Source organism: Galleria mellonella, unplaced genomic scaffold (assembly GCF_026898425.1).
Source record: "Galleria mellonella isolate WM207_F2 unplaced genomic scaffold, CSIRO_AGI_GalMel_v1 utg300, whole genome shotgun sequence".
NCBI classification, from domain to species: Eukaryota; Metazoa; Arthropoda; class Insecta; order Lepidoptera; family Pyralidae; genus Galleria; species Galleria mellonella.
Genome location: NW_026442068.1, coordinates 2,224,429 through 2,248,408, shown reverse-complemented (window position 1 = coordinate 2,248,408; position 23,980 = coordinate 2,224,429). Strand labels below are relative to the sequence as shown.

At 30.6% G+C, this 23,980-nt stretch overlaps 2 protein-coding genes and 1 pseudogene across 2 annotated transcripts; all 3 read left to right on the top strand.

Moving 5' to 3' along the window:
• The first annotated feature begins 2,023 nt into the window (after positions 1 to 2,023).
• On the top strand, positions 2,024 to 7,998 carry LOC113522175 (cytochrome P450 CYP12A2-like). The gene is made up of 10 exons (XM_026907850.3): positions 2,024 to 2,134; positions 4,058 to 4,197; positions 4,505 to 4,635; positions 4,722 to 4,834; positions 4,941 to 5,057; positions 5,163 to 5,441; positions 5,918 to 6,074; positions 6,293 to 6,505; positions 6,774 to 6,945; positions 7,167 to 7,998. The coding sequence occupies exons 1-10, from the start codon at positions 2,073 to 2,075 to the stop codon at positions 7,316 to 7,318; spliced, it is 1,536 nt and encodes a 511-aa protein (XP_026763651.3). The 5' UTR covers positions 2,024 to 2,072; the 3' UTR covers positions 7,319 to 7,998.
• Positions 7,999 to 9,486: 1,488 nt separating this feature from the next.
• On the top strand, positions 9,487 to 15,001 carry LOC113513668 (cytochrome P450 CYP12A2-like; annotated as a pseudogene).
• Positions 15,002 to 15,935: 934 nt separating this feature from the next.
• LOC113523298 (cytochrome P450 CYP12A2-like) lies at positions 15,936 to 22,216 on the top strand. Its single transcript, XM_026909199.3, has 10 exons — positions 15,936 to 16,094; positions 16,885 to 17,024; positions 18,738 to 18,859; positions 18,946 to 19,055; positions 19,160 to 19,276; positions 19,382 to 19,660; positions 20,077 to 20,233; positions 20,453 to 20,665; positions 20,976 to 21,147; positions 21,380 to 22,216. The coding sequence occupies exons 1-10, from the start codon at positions 16,033 to 16,035 to the stop codon at positions 21,529 to 21,531; spliced, it is 1,524 nt and encodes a 507-aa protein (XP_026765000.2). The 5' UTR covers positions 15,936 to 16,032; the 3' UTR covers positions 21,532 to 22,216.
• Positions 22,217 to 23,980: the final 1,764 nt, after the last annotated feature.

The window sequence follows — 23,980 nt, the reverse complement described above, 5'->3', positions numbered from 1 at the left end:
TTCTCTACCAATCAACCTCTTCTAAAAAAAGTATATTCGTAATTCAGATACCGGAAAATAATTTGCTTGTGACACTTCATGGTTCACTGAACTCTGAGCTTGGCCGGTACATGAATCATTCATGCATGGCACCCTTGCACATTTGAAAGACCGACACAAAGTTACTATAAAATCATATAAAAAATAAAATCCATTTTAGTTTTTATTGTACTTACCCGATCGCCGAAGCAAGGAAGTTGAAAAGATTTTTAGGAGTAAAATACTTATGTAGTTGTGAAAAAGAAACGCTTTAGAATTTTAACCCAACTTTGAAAATAACTACGAGTACATTCTAAATTTGACTATATTTTTTGTTGACATATGTTCTACAATAATTTTAACATTTTTTACCGACTTCAAAAAAAGAAGGAGATTCTCAATTCGACTGTATTGTTTTTAATGTTTGTTACCTCATAACTCCGTCGTTAATGAACCGATTTGGATTTTTTTCTGAAAAATACATGAATTAACCGAAATAATATTCATAAATATTGGTCGAGCCGTTAAAGCGGTAAGAGGTAACAAACAAACACTTTCACATGTATAATGTTAGTAATAATTTCGATCAACTTCGAATATCAAACGAAACAAAACAAAAACAATAACATGAACATTGTTTATTCATACAGGAATTCCCGCACGCTTAATTTCGGAACTATTCCGCCTTCTAGTAATATTAACAATGTATTTGTCTTTCATTATGTTAGTATTTATACAATATAAGTATAAACATTGCAAAGTAATTAAGTGCTGTTGTACTGAAAACACATTTATTATTGCTATCTACCTATCTCTCTCTTGTACATACTATCGATAAATTAAAAGGGATTTTGGGACTACCGTTGGGAAGATTAGCCCGAATTTCTGACAATTTGTAAGGCAAATCCTGTGTATTTACTATGATAGATCGTGCATCCGGTTGTCTTTTTTTCTGTATACAATGTGAAAAGTATTTTTTATACTTAGTTCCACGAATCTGTCGTTTATAATATTATAAATATAAAATTTGATCGTTTGTTAATTAATCTCGCGTAAACTCTGACCAGATTTGAATTAAATTTGTGTACTAATAAAACGTAGGTCTCAGACCATGTTCTATATTAGTACAATAAAATACCTGACTGTGTAACTACCGGGGGTAAAGGTTTGTTAGTAATGCGAATTACCAGTCTCATTGCTAGCAATATACCCTATCAGGTCGACCTCCACGTGATCCTCCTGGAAACCATCTTGTTGAATCCCAAGCGTATTCATCACTAAAGACTAACTGTCCTGTCTTTTCATCTCACCTATCATTATTCACTGCTGTCCCGCCAGCGTATACCATTAGCACAGACGGGGTTACCACTCCAATGTTAAAAAACTACTGCAGACCGTCTAAATTCATTTTTAAGAAACTGAAAGACTAGCTTGTCGAGAGAGATTTCAACAGTGACGAGGAGTATATTATATATTATATTATATATAAAATATACCCTAATTCTGAAATTTATTAATTTAATTATAATTTATCGTTTTGAATTATTATTATTATAAAATAATATCACTTATGAATATTTTTTTATTATATAGAATACTTGTTATTTTCTAGAATTTATAATTAAATAAAATATGACAAATTTGTAATAGGAATGATATAATTATATGAAACTGGACCTGTAATTTTAAATTTTATGTACCTGTACCTGTATCTTTATTTATACATAGAGTTCATTTTTATTTTATTTTCAAGGAAAATCTAAAAAAAAATACGAAGTAAATAAAATTATAAAATATATTTTTTAAAGGTTTAAAGGTACAATATGATAGTAATTCTATTGATAATTGATATAACCATTTTCTTAATAGATCGAACCGTCCTATACCTTCATTAAATACATATTATCTGAAGTAAATCAATTAGGGCAATGACGAGTCATTGACATTATTTAAGTATAATTATATGCCTAATCTATTGAGTAACTAAATAAATATACAAACTTATAGATAAAAACAACCATCGTCACGGTCAGTCTTGTTTCGAAGGTATCATAATGCGGACATCAAAATTAAAACCAGTGTCATATTTAACGAAAGTCAACAAAAACTTCATAAGGTATGTCACATTGTAGTTACGTTACCACACGTCCCGTTTTATCCGAGACAGTCTTGTTTTTATGCGCTTTCTCCTGTCGTCCCTGAAGTAAACTTGCGAAAAGCTAAATTGTCTCATTTTAAGAAAAAGATACTAACGATGTAAATATGTAATAGTAGAATAAATTCTGTCTTTAGTAAATGAATAGTAAACATTCAAGTAACGTTGTCAAATTTAATCAAAGGTAAAATATCTAATAAGTTTCTTTATAAGAATTATATTTTATTTCTTATAAAAAAACCTGTTAGATATTAGATCCTTTTTAAAAAAAAATATTAAAATATTCCTTATTTAAATTTCTTAAATATCATAGTGCACAATTATATTTTTATTTTTAGATATTTGTTATGAATATTATATTGTATTTGTTGTTATTGAAATTCAGTTTAAATACTATTAAATAAGTAAAATCACAAATAGTATTATTACCTATAATATTTAAAAGGAATCTCGCAGTTGCCACAATACTTGATTTGTTTTATAATTTTTTTATTCTTCATAAGTTTACACAAATATATTTATTTATTTATAAGAACAACCAACAAGATTTTTACTATAATTTCAGTTTTTATCGCATGCTAATAGTTCAGGTAATAGTGTTAGTTTAACCATTGGTCAAAAGGATATTATTTATTTATTTTAGCTAAAATAACATAAAAAGATGACGTACATAAATATATAGATATGATTGAATATATGTTTATTTATTTCATATTAAAGGAAATGGCTATTCTTTTTTTTTATTAAAATGAGATATTTTATCTATATAAGAAGGGCAGACTTAGATGTATTGAATTTTACAACTATGTCAATATCTAAACTTTTTCCCACAATATTCGTTCCATTAATGGTAGAAAAATATCCCAGATTAGTCCTAAATAGTTTTCTTGGAAATAGATCATATTATTTACTACAAGGTAATTTCTGCGGTGTATATATAATGACTTGTTCTAAAAGTTTAGGGCAGTCCAATTTATAAGCTTATCGAAAAAAGTATGGTCAAGTAACTGTCTCGTATTTTCTAGACTATTTCATTTTATGTAACTCAAACGTTCATTAAAAGAGAGCTTTCAAGCTTCTTAGCCATACCAGCGCTATAAGTAGCCATAGGAATCGTTTCAGCATTGATTCAATACGTTTTTATGCATCATGTAATAAGGGGTTCAAACATGACAACAACATTCGGGACCAGAACTTATGGGTGTATTAAACACAGTTATTTTACTAAATGTTAATTTTAACTGTTTAAAATTTCGAAATAAAAAACCCAGTAATTTAAAGCTTTTTGTTACTATGTTATTAATATGTACGTGGAAACGATGCTTATTACCTATGTACACTCCTAAATTGTATATAACATCAACGTCAATTAATATTGAATTACGTAATTTATATAATTGAAAGTCATTTTTTCGAGCAAGTAAGACGTATAAATTTAATTTTTTTTTTTTTATATTCAATGTGATGTTTTTATTATTGCACCAAATAGTAAACCGGTTTAAAGCCTCTTGCAATAAAACCATAAATTATCGTCATATATCACACGAATATACATAATAAACAACAAGTTAACAAAGTAATTAAACTTCTGGCAAGGACTCTTCGGTACAAATCAATGCCAGAAACGATATAATTGACCATGTACCAATCCGAACTCAGCAACATAATAAAATACCAGTCAAGTGTGAACTATACTCATATACACCAAGGCTCTGTACTTAAACAAGACGCGATGACAAATGGACGAACGGAACATACCGCACCACTAGGGTTTTACCTTCTTGGTGCAGAACACTAAAATTGTGACGATTTGAATATACTTATAAACAAGTATATCCGATTAAAATTTAGGTATTCTTACCTAATTTTTTTTTTTATTTATAGAAATGCTGCCGTTAACAGTGCGGCGACAGCAAAAGTTACAGAGGAAACAATTAAAACAATACAAGGAAAGTCATGGCAAGAAATACCGGGACCTAGTTCCCTGCCTATTATAGGGCAATTGCATCATTTCCTTCCAGGAGGTGTGTAATATTATAGCCAGCATTTATAGTTTTATATGATTTTTTTCTAAAGGATAATCCCCATGTTTTTTGATGACATATCAAGAATTCTTTGTATGACTCTTTCTTATCCTCAATAATTAAAGTAAATGTTATAATAAAAGTGGAACATTTAGAGCATTATAGTAATTTTGATAGAATAATTAAACTACCTTTATTGCACCTATCAAGTGCCCTGAAGGGTACCTGATAACGCTATAAAAATTGATCATAGAGTACACTGTTATTTAATTAGATTCAATAAAAAACGTAATTATTGTTTATCTAGGTGAACTACACAATGCAACATCATTCGAATTTGCGAAGAAAATGATTCTAAAGTACGGGCCCATTACACGATTAGAAACACTCGGTATACCACCAGTGATATTTTTGGGAGATCCCGAAAGCACTGCTCAAGTTAGTAAGAAAACCTAGAAAATAAAACCTACATTACTAAAATCTTGTGCTATAGCATTCATGTTCTGTATTCTATCATGTTATAGATACTTCATGGAGATAACTGGTTACCAATACGACCAGGGTTTGAGTCTCTAGACTATTACAGGACTAATTACAAAAAAAATAAATCATCTGAACATTATGGACTACTAACAGAGTAAGTGACAAAGTATCATTTCTATATTTACCGTTGATATCTGTGGTGTTCACTGAATTATTTCCTTTAATAAAAAGAAGATAATAATTATGTTATTCGCTTTCAGCCATGGAGAAAAATGGAAAAAATTTAGATCAAAGGTCAACCCAGCCTTACTGCAACCAAAAACAATCAAACTTTACAGTTCTGTTCTTGACGAAGTTGCTCGAGATATGATTAATAGGTTACATATTTTATTTTAGCTTCATTATAACCCATTTCGGTTAAACAGCTATTAATCCTTAGATTTATTATTTTATCTAGTTATCACAAGATATAAAAATTTTAGACTGAAGTCTGTTCGAGGTGAAGACAATATGATAAAAACAAGTTTTGACGTTGAAATGAATTTATGGTCATTAGAATCCGTCGGCGTGATAGCACTTGGAGACCGACTCAACTGTTTCGACCCGAATTTGCCCGAAGATTCACCAGCAAAGAAACTTATAAATGTTGTCCACGAAGTTTTAATACTAGCTGAGGAATTGGATTTTAGGCCAAACCTTTGGAGAATATTTTCTACGCCAAAATTTAAAAGGGCAATGAAAGTATATGAGGAACAAGAAGAGTAAGTCACTTTTTTTAAAGCTTTGATTAAGACATACAAACAAAATCACATCACAATTCATATTCAATGTTAATGAGTCTCTAATATACAAAATTTTACATTTCAAAATATTACATTCAATTACAACTGTTGTATTCTAAAAGATCATGAAATACAAGAACTTGTAGATCATTAACATCTTCCTATTCTTATCCCAGTTATATAAATTTTGGGGTCGGTGTAATATATTGTAAATACATAAACTTATACACTACCTTCTATATTTTAAAGTAGCCACCCGTTCTGGGTTCTCACTGGTACAAATAATACATACAAACGTTCCATACACAAATATTTAAATGATAGTGAAATCCGGTTCAAAAGCTGTGTTGCTGTGTGGTTTAGAAGTAGTAGTCGATAAACATTGACGCTGATGACTTTATTTTATACTATTAAGAGAAAAGAAGATCATTAATATACACTCTATAAATTTCTAGTTTGGCTAAATATTTTGTGAACAAAACAATGGAAAAATTTAAAAGCAAGAACGTAACCAATGATGAAGAAAAAAGTGTCTTGGAAAAACTACTGGAAATAGATGAAAACATTGCGCATGTAATGGCAACTGACATGTTATTTGCTGGAGTGGATACGGTAAGACACTATAAAATAAATTAGATAGTAGTTCAAAGTAAGAATGAATAGATGTAGTGATTCTATTCGGTCAGCATTAATTAATTATTTTTTAACATTAAATCTACATCTATCTATAATGAAATCTGATGATGACTATGAGATTAATTTATATTATTTGTACTATTAAAACATATGTTAATTTAGATTGATCCTATTTTCAATCATTTTTGTTTTAGACCTCAAATACAATTACAGCAATACTTTATCTACTAGCGACCAATCCAGAAAAACAAGGAAAACTCAGAGAAGAATTGAAGTCACAACAAGAGAAAAGACCTTACTTAAGGGCTTGTATCAAGGAATCACTAAGAATGTTACCAGTTGTGTCTGGAAATGCTAGGAAAACCACCAAGGATTATAATATATTAGGGTACACCATACCGAAAAATGTTAGTAAGATAAGTTTTAGTATTAATAATAATAATTAATGTTGTAAGTAAGTATAATCATACCAATCACCTGAACCTCAAGCAAGTATACCCTGAATTTAAAGAACCAGGCCATGAACATCTGAGGGCACAACTGGAAATTAAACGCGGTTCTCATATATACAAAAAAAAAACAAATATTCTCCTTTTATGACCAACGTATTCTAAAATGATAATGTTATGTTGAACACTTTATTATACATAAATTAAATAAATCCGCTATTTCCAGATGTTAATCGTGTTCCAACACGAAATAATGTCCAGGATGGAAACTCACTTTCCCAGACCCCACGAGTACATCCCGGAGAGATGGCTTGTAGGCAAAGAAGACCCGCTGTACTATGGAAACGCGCATCCATTTGCCCACAATCCTTTTGGATTTGGTGTTCGCAGTTGTATAGGTAAGTTTGTTGTATACTTTATATTACACTAGCTTTTAGAGAGAATTTCGTCTGCATAACCGGAATATACTCGTATTCATTAACCTAGATAAAGTAGAGTCAATGTCCTTCTCCATGTCAAATAGCTAGTACTTGTATACCAATTGCATGATGATTGGTTAAGCTGTTAATGCACCATTATTATTATTACATTTAAATTACTTTTTTATCTGTTATTTTAGGTCGTCGCATAGCGGAACTAGAAATAGAAACATTCCTTGCCAGACTGATACAAAACTTTAAAATTGAATGGTTCGGACCACCGCTTAGGATCAAGAGGACTTCTTTGAACTATACGCTTCCACCCTATAATTTTATTTTCAAAGATGTGTGATTGTGAATTTATATAACATTTTAAAAATAAGTATGATATGGGTGAAATGTGATTATCTCAAGTATTAATTACAACGACTACAGCAGGCAAATGCGTTTGACTACCACATTAAGTATTATAGTCATGAACATAGTTTAATTTATAATATTAAACAATACTATTATAACTATATATTGCTCAACTTTATTTAAATAAGAAAATATTTTTATAATGACATTTTAGAATCCTAAATACTAAAATGAAAAATTTTAATTTCTCATAGCTCGGTCACTCCATAACATACTCGATCTGTATAGCATAAAAACGTAAAAAATACTATTTTTTTTTTTCATTTTAAACATCGGGTCGAGCAGTCGAATTATTAAAAGGTATTTTTTTTTCAATATTTAATTGCTTTTTTTAAAATAATCTAAATTATTTCTATATTACAGTCTTTATACATATGCATTTTATTTGTTATACAAGTACATAGTTTTATGTAATTCCAACTTGTTAAGCAACTTCAACTACTAAATCTATTTCACAAAAATGAACCAATAACTTTAATTCTGAATCTAAAAATTATACGTTTTATGTTAATTCAATACATATTTGTTACTTATTTGTAAAACATTTTATTTTTATTTGTACTAACAGTTTATCAATCTTCAATCATCAATTCAATCTTCTTAATTTTTTTTAAATCTATTTTAACATAATAAATCCTTTGCATAAAACTTGTTTTTATTTATTAAAGAATTACACTTGACCTAGTACCATACAAATTCATATATGCATAAAAAATATATTATTTTATTACTAACAATTTTATACAACTGCCTCGCTGTAAAGGTATTCTTTAAAAGGGGGTAAAGAGGTTTCTTTTTGGTCGACAACACGCGTAATACCCCAGGTATTGCAGGCGTTTATAAGCTACGATAACCGCTTACTATCAAGTGGACCGTATGCTTGTTTGCCACCTCAGTGATATAAAAAAAATAAAAAATAAAAAAAATATTATTGAATATTTATACAGGAAATGCTATAATAAATTCATGGAAAGCAGAGACATTTCTTCATAATTTTTTTTTCTTACTTTTTACCGATTGGTTTCTTAGTCTGGACACCTCATCAAAACACATGCACCGATTTTAATGAACAAATATATATATATATATATATATATATATATATATATATATTTATACACTGCATTTACCCATATGGGGTCGTGTCTCAAGAAACTTGACCCATTGAATGTCAGTCTTTGAGCTATATACTTTTAATAGTTGCAAAATTTATTAAATGCATATCTTTGTGTCGAACATTAATAAAGATATCAGAATACGTCAATTAAAAATATATTATTAATCACATATAGATGGCTACCTGATCTATGTAAACATCAGGTGATATGTAATATATATATATATATATATATATATATATATATATATATATATATATATATATATATATATATATATATGATAAGTACGGATACGATGAATTGTTTGTAGATTCCAATGAACGTTAGCAATAATACTGAAGTGGTACCATTTATTTTTATGATAGCCAAGAGTGCATGTTATTAATACCCAATGTCTTTAGTCATATTAAATGAAGTTAACAATGAAAAAAATTAAGACTTAGATTTTTCTAATTTAAAAATATCGTTATTGACCTTTCAATAGAATATTTTTACAGTCTTTTACAAAATTGACTGGGTTGATTGGGAGAGAATGCTATATGGTATTAGTTCCACCTTTTGTACCAAACTTTTTTTTTGTAATATGGCCAATAACGAATAAATAAATAAATATTGTTTCTATTCAGCAGCCTTTATTTTACATATATATTGAGTTTTACCGATACAGACAACGCATTTTGGTTCATTATTTCAAATTCCTCAATTTTCAACTCTTGTTTAGATTATGAAATTTAAATTATTATCAATCTCTAAATTAAAGCGCATCTCAGACCTTTTTCTATAATGAAAGTACTCTAAAGTCTTTTCACACAATATTACTAGTATTAGGTACTCAGTATTAGGTAAAAAACTAAAACGTTTAATAAAATCAAGATAAAATACCCACATATACCTTGCTTAAAATATATACAATTGAAATTCGACGGTGAACTTCGCCTGTCATCTGCGTCCAGACTCAAAGGCCCACAGTTATTAACTGATGTCAGTATTAACTCTGACGCAATAGTGTATGTGTGTGTTTGCGGTAAATATAGTTTAGTGCTATTTCTGTGATTTGAATGTAGTGTGAATATTTGTATAAAACAACCAAATTACTAATGTCAGAATAAAATCGTGCGCATGCACATATTAAAAATCATATTGTCATTGTTATATCTTAATTATTACTATTAAACAACTGTTATCTAGTGTCTAACTAAGGTTGTATTTGTCGTAAGTTATATTCCGTATGATTGAATTTTAATTCTCTATAAGCAAATTTGAATAGAAGGTACCTAAAACGTTTATGTATATAAACAGTTTTGACGATAATATCTATTAAAAAATTAAAAATAATGCTTTACGAATAAAGGCAATTTATATGCAAAAGTTACCTATAGTAACGGAAGGCTAAGAATAAAAATGAGTATATCAAACCAAAGCTAACAACATGCAAACATCAAAGTTACGCCCGGTGTTTTGTTTGTCATTCAACAAAAATTTTGCCAAGTAGGTAACAAACTGTAAGTGTATAAAAATTATATTAATTTAAAATCTCATTTACTGTTTATAAGACTGACATAATATCTCACATGCATTGCAAAATATTAAACATAATAAGCACCTTGTTACACTTACCCATATTTTTGTACCCATTTAGAACAGTACCTGCGTTTTACACATTCTGGTCTATTGAGAAGACAAAAAGAAAAATAATATGAAATCATAAAAACAGACTTATTATAAAGGTCTTCTATTGGTTGAAGGGAAAATGTACCGGTTTTAAGGGTAGAATATGACACTAAAATTATTGAAATTTCTTTGTATCTTTATTTATATGACATGTATTTTGTTTTTATTTAAATCCAAAAACAAGATGTCTTATGTCTGTTTATGTAAAACATTGTAACAAAATATAAATATCATTTGCATGAACTTTTTGCAGAAATATAACTGTTAACAATACGGTGGTAAAAGAAACTGAGGAGACAATACCTCAGGGTAAATCATGGCGGGAAATACCGTCACTACCATCGTTGCCCATTATTGGCCAACTTCACCATTTACTACCCGGAGGTATTTAACAATATTATTTTGACCATTAAGAAGCACCTCTTTATTAGTATAATTAAATTTCTTAAAATGGATTTTTCCTTATTTTTTCTCTTTTACTATCAAATATCTTTTCTTCAAGTAAAGAGTAGAAGAAGAAGTACAGAAATTTTTAATAAGAAATAAAATAATTAGAGTTCACTTTCTATAAAATCGTCTGTATTAGAGATTTGAAAAAGTAAAAACAAACAAATGTTTTTCTTAAAATTATTAATATACAATTACTTGTACATAAATATTTTTACGGTTTTCATAAAGTAGTAACATACACATGAGATACTGACAGCAACCTTTACAATGATTTACAACTAAAGTCTATGTAGACGAAATTTACTATATTTACTACATATTTAGTATTTTTTTAATAAATATTGTTCTTTTTGTTCAGGCTTCTTGTACAATCTATCACCAATGGAATTTATGACAAAAATGAACGAAATGTATGGCCCTATAACTAGATTCGGTGCTCCATTTGGTGCTCCGCCACTTGTAATTCTGTTTGACGCAGAAAGTTGTGCACAAGTGAGTTCATATATAGTTATGTTATCATTTCAGTCATTTACTTCACCTTCTCCACCTTAGTACAGACACCTAACTCATGAACAGTACAAGGAATGGCACTATTATTGAAACCACTTGCATCCATCTATTTCCCAGCATGTTTAATTCAAAATAATTCCTTTAGATACAGAATAAAGGGGATAGTATACTCTACTTTGAACTTTTTTTTATTGAGATAGCCAAATATCGTATTCATTTCAGATTCTTCGAGGAGAAAACTGGATGCCAGAAAGGCCAGGATTTTTATCACTACAGTATTACAGAAATTCTTACAAGAAAAGTAGTACTCCTGACTGAGTAATTACACTTTTAAAAATAATCTTCATATCATGGTTTTAAAAAGAAACCGTGTAAATATTTGTTTCTCATGTTTTAATTTCAAGATATAGAGTAGATATATTTTTTCAGTCATGGAGAAAAATGGAAAAAGTTTAGATCTATGGTCAATCCTGCTATGCTGCAACCAAAGACTATAAAATTGTACAGTGAGACCCTCGATGAAGTTGCGCAAGATATGATTACCAGGTTTGATAATTATTTAATTAAGTTATATTCATTACATTAAAATAAACAACGATCACAAGATCATTATAATTACTATCAGCATTACACCATTTTAATGAACATGAATACAAATTAATTGATGTACAAGTACAGAACATATTTTACAGTCATAATTATTTTAATTATTTTAGAATGAAATCAATACGTGGGGAGGATAATACGATCAAAAATAAATTGGACGTCGAAATGAATTTATGGTCATTGGAATCTATCGGAGTCGTTGCACTGGGAGTTCGCCTTAACTGCTTAGATCCAAATTTACCGGAAGGCTCCCCTGCAAGGAAACTCATAAAAGTTGTTCACGATTTCTTCACAGTATCCGAAGCATTAGATTTCAAACCAAGTCTTTGGAGATACTTCTCAACGCCTATGTTCAAGAGAGCAATGAAAGTGTATGAAGATCAAGAAAAGTAAGCAAGTGTGTAAAATTTGCACATCTAAATAACTACTAAAAAAATTACTACAAAATATCACAAAACTGTGAGAAAACTATTACTATATTTAACTGAGTAACAGTTAAATATAGTAATATGTTATTTACAATAAGCCTTGGACGTGGCAGTTCAGAATTTTATATTGTATCATGTGAATATATTTGTTAATGAAACCTTTTCGTAATTAATAAAAAAATATACTAATATATCTATAAATGAAAGCTAATCATGTATATATTTTAGTACGACCAAATATTTTGTGAATGAAGCAATAAAAAAACTTAAAACGAAGAATACCAATGCAGATGAAGAAAGAGGCATCCTGGAGAAACTACTTGAAATAGACGAAACCGTCGCTCATATAATGGCATGTGACATGTTATTTGCTGGTGTAGATACAGTAAGTATCAACATCATCATCATCGATTCAGCCAGGCTATTATATCACGGTCATACAGGTGACGTCGTGAGTAAAGACAAGTGATTAAAAAAATTTTTTATACAACTTAGAAAGGCAAACAAGCTGACGGCCCACCTGATGAAAAGTAGTAAATGTCGCCTATAGACATGAGCAGTACCATGGACATAACAGAGTATACTGTTTCGCCCATGATACCCCCATGCGTTGCCATTCCTGAGGACTCAGGTGTTATTCCTCTGTACCCCGTAAAGTGAAGATAGACTTTCCCTATAAATTGCTATAAGAACGATTTACTACATATCTTCATCCAGTGATACTCTCCAACACATTTGAAGCTTCGCTGTTTATGAAGATCATTCTAACATTGTGGCGATGAAGCATAAATGTATTTGGATATAAAATATCTTCTGGCATGACTTTGGAATTCTTGACTCTTTATTTACACGTTTAATGACTTTACTACAATGACGATGACTTGCTCTCTAAAATACGTTACACATCTTTATAAATTTTCATTGCAATTATTATTTGATTTTTACATTTTTTTTTCTTTTTTGTTTTAGACCAGCAACACAGTTCTATTGACGCTTTATTTACTCGCATCAAATCCTGAAAAGCAGGATAAATTGAGGGAAGAAATTATGTCACAACAAGCGAAAAGGCCGTACTTAAAGGCTTGCATTAAGGAATCTATGAGATTAATGCCAGTCGTAGCAGGAAATTTGAGAAAAACAACCAAGGAATATAATGTATTGGGTTATAATATACCTAAAGGTGTAAGTAATAAACTTTATGTATTGTTATTAATTAAATGGCTTCAAAAAGAAAGTTTTCCATTCATCTATTTTTGTAAAGATATTTCAAAATAATACTAAACCGATTTTGAATTTTTTTTTCTAATCGATAAAACTTACTCCCAGATAAGTCTCATAATAATTTTATCATGACAGAATTCGCTGTTCTTTGTCAAGCCGAATATTTATTTATGTTAAAAATAAAGATTTGTCCCACGAAAAAGCCAACTTCAATTATGAATAAACCAATTATTTTTATCTAAAAACTGAATCAATTGTAGTAAAATTTCTATGGGGTTAATCTGTAAGTATATAATTTCAGATAAAAAATAATTTTCGAAATTGGTTTACAACTGACGGAATTATGTGGTAACCAACATAAAATAGTATCTGCGACCGAATCGAAAACCTTCATCTTTTTAAAGTCTGTTAAAAATAAACATTATTAATGATATTTTAATTTTTATCGAAATTCTATCCTTGTAGATGTTTGTCGCGTTCTCTCATGAGCTTATGTCTACAATGGAGGCTTACTACCCTAGACCTAAGGAATACATCCCAGAAAGATGGCTTGTAGGGAAAGAAGACCCCTTGTATTACGGGAACGCTCATCCATTCACCACTAGTCCATTCGGCTTTGGTGCCCGCGGATGTATAGGTATAAATCCTTACTAATCCTAGCACTATTACACCTAAATGCGAAAGTTGGTGTGAATGTATGTATAGACCCATATTTGTTACTCTTTCACACAAAAACTACTAAACAGATTTGTATTGAATTTATTATATGAGTAGATTATATCGTTATTTAGGACATAAAATTTTGTTTTTTTTTTACCTTTGGGTGCCTTAACGGATTTTTCCCCCCGGTCATGCTGGCGACGTCATGAGTAAAAACGAGTTGTTAAATAATTATTAACTAATTAATTTACCTTTTTTAAGCTAAAAGTACTACAAATTTTAAATAAAAATTACAGAGTTCTCCAAATCCAAAAATTACGTGCGTCAACCACTACGTATTATCTTCAGGATAGAATCAACCCCTGTCACTATCGTGGTACAGATATAAGCTTGTTTGGCTTATTAGTTACTCGAATGTACTATGGAGACAGCCATGTAGGACCTATATAGAATAGGTCACCTCTTCCTTTCCTGTGGATGTCGATATAGATGTGGAAGAGGCGAAGCAAACTCATGGTCGAGGAACGGGCAGCAGCATCGCTCTCAAAACATTACCAAAAGACTAAACTGCGGACGCCAACCCGCCTATTAAGCGTAGCAACTACTGACATAACCTCTCTTATGGAGGGGGCGGCTATGATTTAAAAAAATACATCCATTAAAATTTATTATAAACAATTTACTTCGTGGTTTCAGGGCGTCGCATCGCAGAGTTGGAGATAGAAACATTCATAGCAAGGCTGGTACAAAACTTTAAAGTGGAATGGTTCGGACCACCGCTTAACATAAAGAGAACAACATCATTGAACTACGTTTCTGAACCTTTTAACTTTATTTTTAAAGACCTCTAATTATTTGTTCACTTATTACGTTATCTGTAAGTTTTAATAGAATATATCATTAAGTCACTTGATGAAATATGTTAAAAATAAAAATTATTATTTATTAGTTCATACTTTCATTTAACTGATTAGGCAAAAATAAAATATTACACTAACCAAATAATAGATGTATGGAAACCTTAGAACTCTATTATTTTTAAACCATTTTTTTTTATACAACTTAGAATAGCAAACAAGCTGACGGCCCACCTGATGGAAAGTGGTAACCGTCGCCTATAGACATGAGCAGTACCATTTTAAACCAATTTGGAAATAACATTTCTTTATCTGATATACTCATATATTCCCATAGAAATTTTATTACAATCGCTTCAGTAATTTGATTTCTAAATCAAAATTACTAGATTTGCCACGATTTATTTATTTTATTTATTTATTCAAAAGAACACTAACAGCATATTGCATTATAACACATATTAAATACAATATTAATGTACATGCTTATTAAAGGTATTCCCAGCATTTACTTTATCTTAATTATAGATGTATGTATGAATACATTGTTATTCTTAAAGACTGAGGTGTTATACATTCATATATATATTTTTTTTTACCACAGAGAGACTTTGTACAAAAGTTGTCTGCTTGGAATACTTACGTGCTTCTTATTTCTACCATGAATCTGTTGTATTTGCAGGATACAGTTATATAATTTTTTTCTTCAATGATAGCAACCAATAAGAGTATCACGGGCGACATGGTATACTCTCTCATGTCCATGGTACTGTTCATGTCTATAGGCGACGGTTACCACTTCCTATCAGGTGGGCCATCAGCTTGTTTGCCATTGTAAGTTGCAAAACAAAATTGTATTTTAGTGGTCACAAAGTCATTTTTGTAATAAGTTGTAAGGTAATAGATGTAAAACCATTGTATACCTTTATTCGTAAATTTTTGTTATTTGAACTTATTACAATTTTATACGAATAAGCAGATATTATCCAAACTTGATAAATCACGGCAATGACGAATCAATGTCATTATTTAAGTATATACCTACTCAACATAAATAAATATACAAACTAACAGATAAAAAACAACTATCTTGACGCTCAGTCTTGTTTCGAAGGTATCATAATGCGGACATCAAAATTAAAATCAGTGTCATATTTAACGACTGTCAACAAAAACTTCATCAGGTATGTTACATTGTAGTTACGTTACCATAAGTCCCGTTTTATCCGAGACAGTCTTGTTTTTATGCGCTTTTTCCTGTTGTCATCGAAGTTCGGAAAGCCAAATTGTCTCGTTTAAAAAAATATAATAAAAATTACAATACTGACGATGTGAATATGTAATAGTAGTTTGAATTCTATCTTTAATAAATGAATAGTGGGCGTTCAAGTAACGCTGCCAGATTTAATCAAATGTGAATAATAAAAATATAATTCTTATAAAAAACCTATTAGATATTGTAAACCTTTTTTTTTTTTAAGTAAATTTATTTTACATCATATCGTAAAATTAATAAAGCAGCAACACCCTAGTGATTGAGAAAAGATTATATATATAACTAAAACAATTTGTACTTACTTCATATTGTCAATCGATTTAAAAACAAAGGAGATTCTCAATTCGGTTGTATTCTTTTTTTTAAAACAGCAAGTTAACAAAGTTATTAAACTTCTGGCAAGGACTTTTCAGTATAAATCAATGCCACAAACGATATAATTAACAATGTTCCAATCCGAACTCAGCAACAAAATAAAAAATCAGACAAGTGTGAGCTGTACTCATACACCAAAGTTCCGTACTTAAACAAGTCGCGATGACAGATGTACGGACGGAAAAAATCGCACCATAAGAGATTTACCTCCTTGATGCGGAACACTAAAACTGTGACGATTTGAATATACTTATAAACAAGTATAATCCGATTGAAGATTAGATATTCTTATCAAATGTTTTTTTTTTTTTTTTTATTTATAGACATGCTGCCGTAAATAGTGCGGCGACGGCAAAAGTTACAGAGGAAACAATTAAAACAATACAAGGAAAGTCATGGCAAGAAATACCAGGACCTAGTTCTCTGCCTATTATAGGACATTTGCATCATTTTCTTCCAGGAGGTATCTAATCGTAACATAGTAGCCAGTATCTATAATTTCTTATGATATTTTTTTAAGACTAAAGGATAATCTATATGTTTTTTGATGACACCAAAAATGCATTATATGTCTTTTCATCCTTAACTGTCTTAAAAGGTGACATAAAAACAAATCATACAGTATTGCAAGAGAAAGAAACTCAAAATAAAACTCTGCAGTGAGCCATCTGGCCAGTGTGATCATAGTAAGCTAACAAGGTCCACTTGTGAAGTGTGACTCGTATATTAGTAGAACGTTTAAAACATTATAGTAATTTTGATCTATCAAGTGAATGGTACCTGAAAACGCTATATAATTTAGTCATATGGTACATCATCATTTTAACTATTATCCATCCACTGCTGGACATAGACGAATGAATAGACGATGAACAATTAGACGTCCTTGATTCTGAACGTGAGCTATTAAACTTTACAAAGTATTAAAATGTCAATTGCAATTTCTTAAACCTGCCTTAAAATAAAAAAAAAATACATGTAGTTTTAAATCATCATCGCCACTATCATAGTAGCCATTGTCTGTCTCCTGCTGAACATAGGCCTCCCCCATAGACTGCCATAAGGACTGGCTGTCGGTTACTTTGGTTCTTTTTTGGATATCCTCGTTTTGGATTCTATCACGCAAAGAAACACCGACCATAGACCTCTCCATAGCCTACTGAGCAAGTATTTGAAGTTTTGCATACAGGCAATCGTGTAGGACCACGTTTAAGTTCCATAAGTCAACGCTAGCAACACGCACAGATTAAAGACCTTCGTCTCAAACCTTAAAATATTTATTATTTATTGAATAAAAAAAAATATTTATTGAAGCGATTAGTTTAATTTAATATTACATTTTTTGTGTATCCATCGGGGCTAACCCAGGCCCATTTTTTTGGAAGAAAGAGTTCTCCATTCTCGCCTTAGCATCTTTCCTTGTGCCGTCCAGCTTAGCGTTAAAGTCTCTATAAATACTATGTATTGAGTATTAGAGAAATGTATGGCTCTTATAATATTCTTATACATTGCCTCCACCTTATCATCAGATTGGCACGATCGGCGCATATACCTGTACAACCTTTACCGAATACCTTTTGGTAATTCTGAGTACCATGGGATTTGCGGACGATGATATACAAGGGATTTGCAACCCGACACCTTCATGGGACGGATGGTCACCCTCCCGATTATACAACAAGTTACCGGATTTAAAAATCATCGTATCCTCCCCTTGTTTCGAACTTCAAATATTCCTATGATATCCCAGTGTAACTAGTACACCTCTTCTTCCAACTCCACAATCTTTTCATCAGTACTTAAAGTTCATGTTCTGTGGTTAATAGCAAAATCTTTGCCAGTGATTCGTAGCACCTTCTGCTCCGTCATTAGCGTGGACTGGGGGACGTTTCCTTGTGATGTTTACCATTGGGGGGTTTTGTCAATAATAGTCACGCTTGGCGGGTAGATTGGCAACCTCAGTTGCCTTTGGTAATTTAGAACAACACCAAAGACCTAACTGACGGACAGAGGAACGCTGCTACCCATCCCTTGACCATAAGTTCCTTTAGTCACCTCTTACGACACCAACAGGAAAGGAAGGGGTGGCCCGTTTTATGCTGAGACAGACACGGCGATGCGGCATATGGTACACTGTTATTTAATTAGATTTAATACGTAATTAATGTTTATCCAGGCGAACTACACAATGCAACATCATTCGAATTTGCGGAGAAAATGTTCCTAAAGTACGGACGATTAGAAACGCTCGGTACACCACCAGTAATATTTTTGGGTGATCCCGAAAGCGCTGCTCAAGTTAGTAAGAAAACCTACAAAATAAAACCTACATTAATAAAATCTTGTGCTATAGCATTCACGTTCAATATTCTGTCATGTTATAGATACTTCATGGAGATAACTGGTTACCAGTACGACCAGGGTTTGAGTCTCTAGACTATTACAGGACTAATTATAAAAAAAATAAATCTGAACATTATGGACTACTAACTGAGTAAGTGATAAAGTATCTTTTCTACATTTACCGTAGATGTTTGAAGTGCTTACTTAATATTTTTCTTTAATAAAAAAGATAATAATTACGTTGTTAACTTTCAGCCATGGAGAAAAATGGAAAAAATTTAGATCAAAGGTCAACCCAGCTTTACTGCAACCAAAAACAATTAAACTTTACAGTTCTGTTCTTGACGAGGTTGCTCGAGATATGATTAATAGGTTACATATTTTATTTTAGCTTCATTATTACCCATTTCGATTAAACAGCTATTAATCCTTAGATTTATTATTTTATCTTATTATCATAAGATATCAAAATTTTAGACTTAAATCAGTTCGAGGTGAAGACAATATGATCAAAACAAGTTTTGATGTTGAAATGAACTTATGGTCATTAGAATCCGTCGGTGTGATAGCACTTGGAGACCGTCTCAACTGTTTCGACCCGAATTTGCCCGAAGATTCACCAGCAAGGAAACTTATAAATGTTGTCCACGAAGTTTTTGTACTAGCTGAGGAATTGGATTTTAGACCAAGCCTTTGGAGATTATTTTCTACACCAACATTCAAAAGGGCAATGAAAGTATATGAGGATCAAGAAAAGTAAGTCTCTCTTTTTAAATCTTTGATTAAGACATTACACATACATCTCAATTTATATTCAATGTTAATGTGTCTCTAAAACACAATTTTTGTTTCATTTCAAAACATTGTTTTCATTTGCAACTGTTATATTCTAAAAGATCTTGAAATGCAAAAACTTGTACATCATTATCATCTACCTTATCTTATCCCAATTATATAAATTTTGGAGTCGACGTAATATGTTGTAAATGCAAAAATTTATATACCATAGTATCTATATTTTAAACCAACTAAATAACAGTAAGGTCTGGATCAAAAGCCGTTTCGTGGTTTAGAAGTAATAAACAGAAAAACATAGATGCTGATAATAACTTTATTTTATACTATTTACAGAAAATAAGATCATTAATATAATATGCTTTATTAACTTCTAGTTTGGCTAAATATTTTGTGAGCAAAGCAATAGAGAAATTGAATAGCAAGAACGTAACCAATGATGAAGAAAAAGGTGTCTTAGAAAAGCTACTTGAAATAGATGAAAAAATTGCGCACATAATGGCATCTGACATGTTATTTGCTGGAGTGGATACGGTAAGTTACTGTAAGATAAATTATATAGGAGTTTATAGTACAAATGAATAGATTTAGTGATACTATTTGGTCAGCAATAAGTCATTATTTTTTTAACATTAATTCTACATGAATTAATAATGAAATCTGATGATTACTATGAGATTTGTTTATACTATTTGTACTATTTAAACATATGTTAATTTGTATTGATCCTATTTTCGATTATTTTTGTTTTAGACTTCAAATACAATTACAGCATCACTTTATCTACTAGCGATCAATCCAGAAAAACAAGAAAAACTCAGAGAAGAATTGATGTCACAACAAGAGAAAAGACCTTACTTAAGGGCTTGTATCAAAGAATCATTAAGAATGTTACCAGTTGTGTCTGGAAATGCTAGGCAAACTACCAAGGAATATAATATATTGGGATACAACATACCGAAAAATGTTAGTAAGATAAGTTTTAATATTAATAATAATAATTAGTATAGTAAATAAGCATAATCATACCAATCACTTAAACCTCAAGCTACGATACTCTGAATTTGAAGAACCTCTGAGGGCACAAACTGGAACACCCAGGTCCGAGACAATTAAAAAAATTCTTTTCTTAAATTGGCTCAACTGGAAATTGAACCTGGTTCTCTTATATACAAAACAACAAATGTTTTTCTTCTATGGCCATCGCATTCTAAAATGATAATATTATGTTGAACACGTTATTGTACATAAATTAAACAAAATCCGCTATTTCCAGACGTTAATCGTATTCCAACACGAAATGATGTCCAAGTTGGAAAATCAATATCCCAGATCCCACGAGTACATCCCAGAGAGATGGCTTGTAGGCAAAGAAGACCCGTTGTACTATGGAAACGCGCATCCATTTGCCCACAATCCTTTTGGATTTGGTGTTCGCAGTTGTATAGGTAATTTTGTTGTAAACTTTATATTACACAAGTTTTTAACGCAACTTAGTCTGCATAACCGGAATATAACAATTAACCGAGATAAAGTAGAGTCAATGTCCTTCACCATGTCAAATAGGTATGATTATTTATTTTGTATAATTGGTTATAATTTTTGTATAATTGGTTAAGCTATTAATGCACCATTATTATTATTATTACATTTAAATTACTTTTTTATCTGTCATTTTAGGTCGTCGCATAGCGGAATTAGAAATAGAAACATTCCTTGCTAGACTGATACAGAACTTCAAAATTGAATGGTTCGGACCACCGCTCAGGATCAAGAGGACTTCCTTGAACTATACACAGCCACCCTTTAATTTTATTTTCAAGGATGTTTGATTGTCAAGTTATGTAAAATTTTAAAAATAGGTATAATATATGTGGGCATGTCGCGTATGCATTACAACCACATCAGCAGACAAATGCGTTTAACTACCACATTAGGTATTATAGTCGTGAACATAGATTTAATTATAATATTAAAAAATACTATTTTTTAATTCATTATTCGTTACTAAACGCAGGGGATATCTGTAAATACTATATACTAAAATGAAAAATTTTACCTTCTGATAGCTTGGTCACTCCAGAATATATTCGATCTGAATAGCAGAACATTGCGAATTCTTTTCCATCGTATCGAATTATTGAATGTTAAAATTTTTCAGTATTTAATTATTTTTTTTTATACATAATTTGAATTATTTCTATAAAATTAATATCTACATATACGCAATTTATTTATTATATAAGTACATAATTTTACGTAACTCCAATTTGTTAAGCAAATTTAACTACCTAATTCATTTTTCAAAAATCACTTAAATTATGAACCCAAATAAAATTTATATTCTTCATCTTAATCCAATACATATTTGTCACTTACTTCTGGTTTGTAAAAGATTATAGTTTTATTTAAAAATTTTCAAGTTTTCATTAAATTAATTCCTCGGATGGTCGTAGACTGTTAATCTTCTTCGATTTTTTTATATCTTTTTTCAACATAATAAATCTTTTGCATAGAGCTTGTGTTTATTTATTTAAGAATTACACTTGACCTAGTACTATAGTATACCATATAAGCATTTTAATTTTAGGACTTACATGTTTATACAACTGTCTCGCTGTTAAGGTTTAATTTCGAATAATCTTATTAAAAATTTATACATGGAATACTATAATAAAATCATGGAAAGTAAAGACTTATTTCTGACTATATATGAGATGCTTCTCCTTTTTCTTTCTTTTTATCAATTTGTTTTTAAGAATTAGTGAAAACAAATGCACCGATTTTTATGAATAAATACAAACATATATAGATACATATAATTGTGAAAATAGAATTTATGGTAAATTTAAAAACGAATATTTGTATGAACATTGAATTTCGTGTCAGTTGACAAATGTTTCATTGAATGAACAAATTGTCCATGACGATATTCAAACGGGCAATCCGTGGATAACAGGCGATACAAAATAAAACCTTCAATTTAATTGAAAACATTCAAATAGAGCTACTATTTGTGACTATACCGATAGAACAATTAATGCACTAACGAATCTTTGCCATATCATTCTTTGCCATGTGTGCCCCGACATAGAATGGATTACCCCTTCCTTTCCCGTGGGTGTCGTAAGAAACGACAATGGGAGGGCGAGGGATGGGCAGCAGCGCCCCTCTTAAAACATCTCTAAAAGCCTAACTGCGGTTGCCAACCCGCCGGTCGGGTCGTCCTACATTTGCCCTTACAGGGTCGCCACTCAAGAACCATTCTTACCCGTCCATTATCGGTTCCTCGAACTGTGTAATTTTAAATATAGTTGTGAAATTTATTAAATGCGTATCTTCGTCCCAAGCATTGATAAAGATATCAGAATACGTCAATTCAAAAAAATATTATTAGTCACAGATAGTTATCTAAACATCAAGTGATATATAAAATATATATACAAACATAATAATATTATGTTATTGACCGTAATGTAAGGCGATAAGAAGCATTTTAGATTGCCTTAACGACAGCTGAAGGTCATATTAATTTACGGGCACAGTTTTTAGAACGGATATGACGGATTGTTTGCGTATTCCAACGAGCGTTAGAAATAATATGAAGATGTACCATTTATTATTATTATTGCAGTTAAGAGTATATGTTATTAATGTTCAGAGAGTATGCATTTTCTTTGATATTGTTGACATTACGTGTGATAGAGAATGAATATTAATTTCTTTGTTAATTTTGTTATATAAAATTATGCACATTGAATTTTGTTGTCTTCTTGCAAAACTAGTACCGCATTCAAGTAATAATCATACATTAGTTATGGTACGTTTATTTCTATTATCATTATATAAAATTATATTGTACTGCTTTAAAACTATTTGAAGGATATACAATTGTCTAATAATAAGTATTTGGCATTTGTCATATAGTAATTTTGTGGGAAATATTTAGAGACAAAAATCATTACCTTTAACACCTTTAACTTTAATCTCTGAGCACGGTCTAATTGCATCATATAAGTTTTGCAAGCACCACCCTAGATTGCAGTATAATACCCAAATACGGATTGAGCTAATGAGTAATATACTGCACATAAAAGATTAAAATCTGCAATATGTCTCAACTTTGTATACTCCAAATGAGTTTCCTGGTACCCGAAGCAATAAGATCAATATGGGAACACCAATTTATACTACTAGTCCAATACTACTCCCAGATATCGTACGTGAGTGTCTTTAGAGATAGTAGATTGGCATGAGCAGTTTCCATGAAATGGGAGACAG

What these genes read in the sequence shown, in the direction of transcription:
- LOC113522175 (XM_026907850.3), top strand. Translation starts at nt 2,073, where the DNA reads ATGCGGACATCAAAATTAAAACCAGTGTCATATTTAACGAAAGTCAAC. An exon ending in CATTATGGACTACTAACAGA is followed by an intron (nt 4,835 to 4,940) that starts GTAAGTGACAAA and finishes ATTCGCTTTCAG; the next exon opens with CCATGGAGAAAAATGGAAAA. An exon ending in GGTACACCATACCGAAAAAT is followed by an intron (nt 6,506 to 6,773) that starts GTTAGTAAGATA and finishes CGCTATTTCCAG; the next exon opens with ATGTTAATCGTGTTCCAACA.
- LOC113523298 (XM_026909199.3), top strand. Translation starts at nt 16,033, where the DNA reads ATGCGGACATCAAAATTAAAATCAGTGTCATATTTAACGACTGTCAAC. An exon ending in GTATATGAGGATCAAGAAAA is followed by an intron (nt 19,661 to 20,076) that starts GTAAGTCTCTCT and finishes ATTAACTTCTAG; the next exon opens with TTTGGCTAAATATTTTGTGA. An exon ending in TGGTGTTCGCAGTTGTATAG is followed by an intron (nt 21,148 to 21,379) that starts GTAATTTTGTTG and finishes CTGTCATTTTAG; the next exon opens with GTCGTCGCATAGCGGAATTA.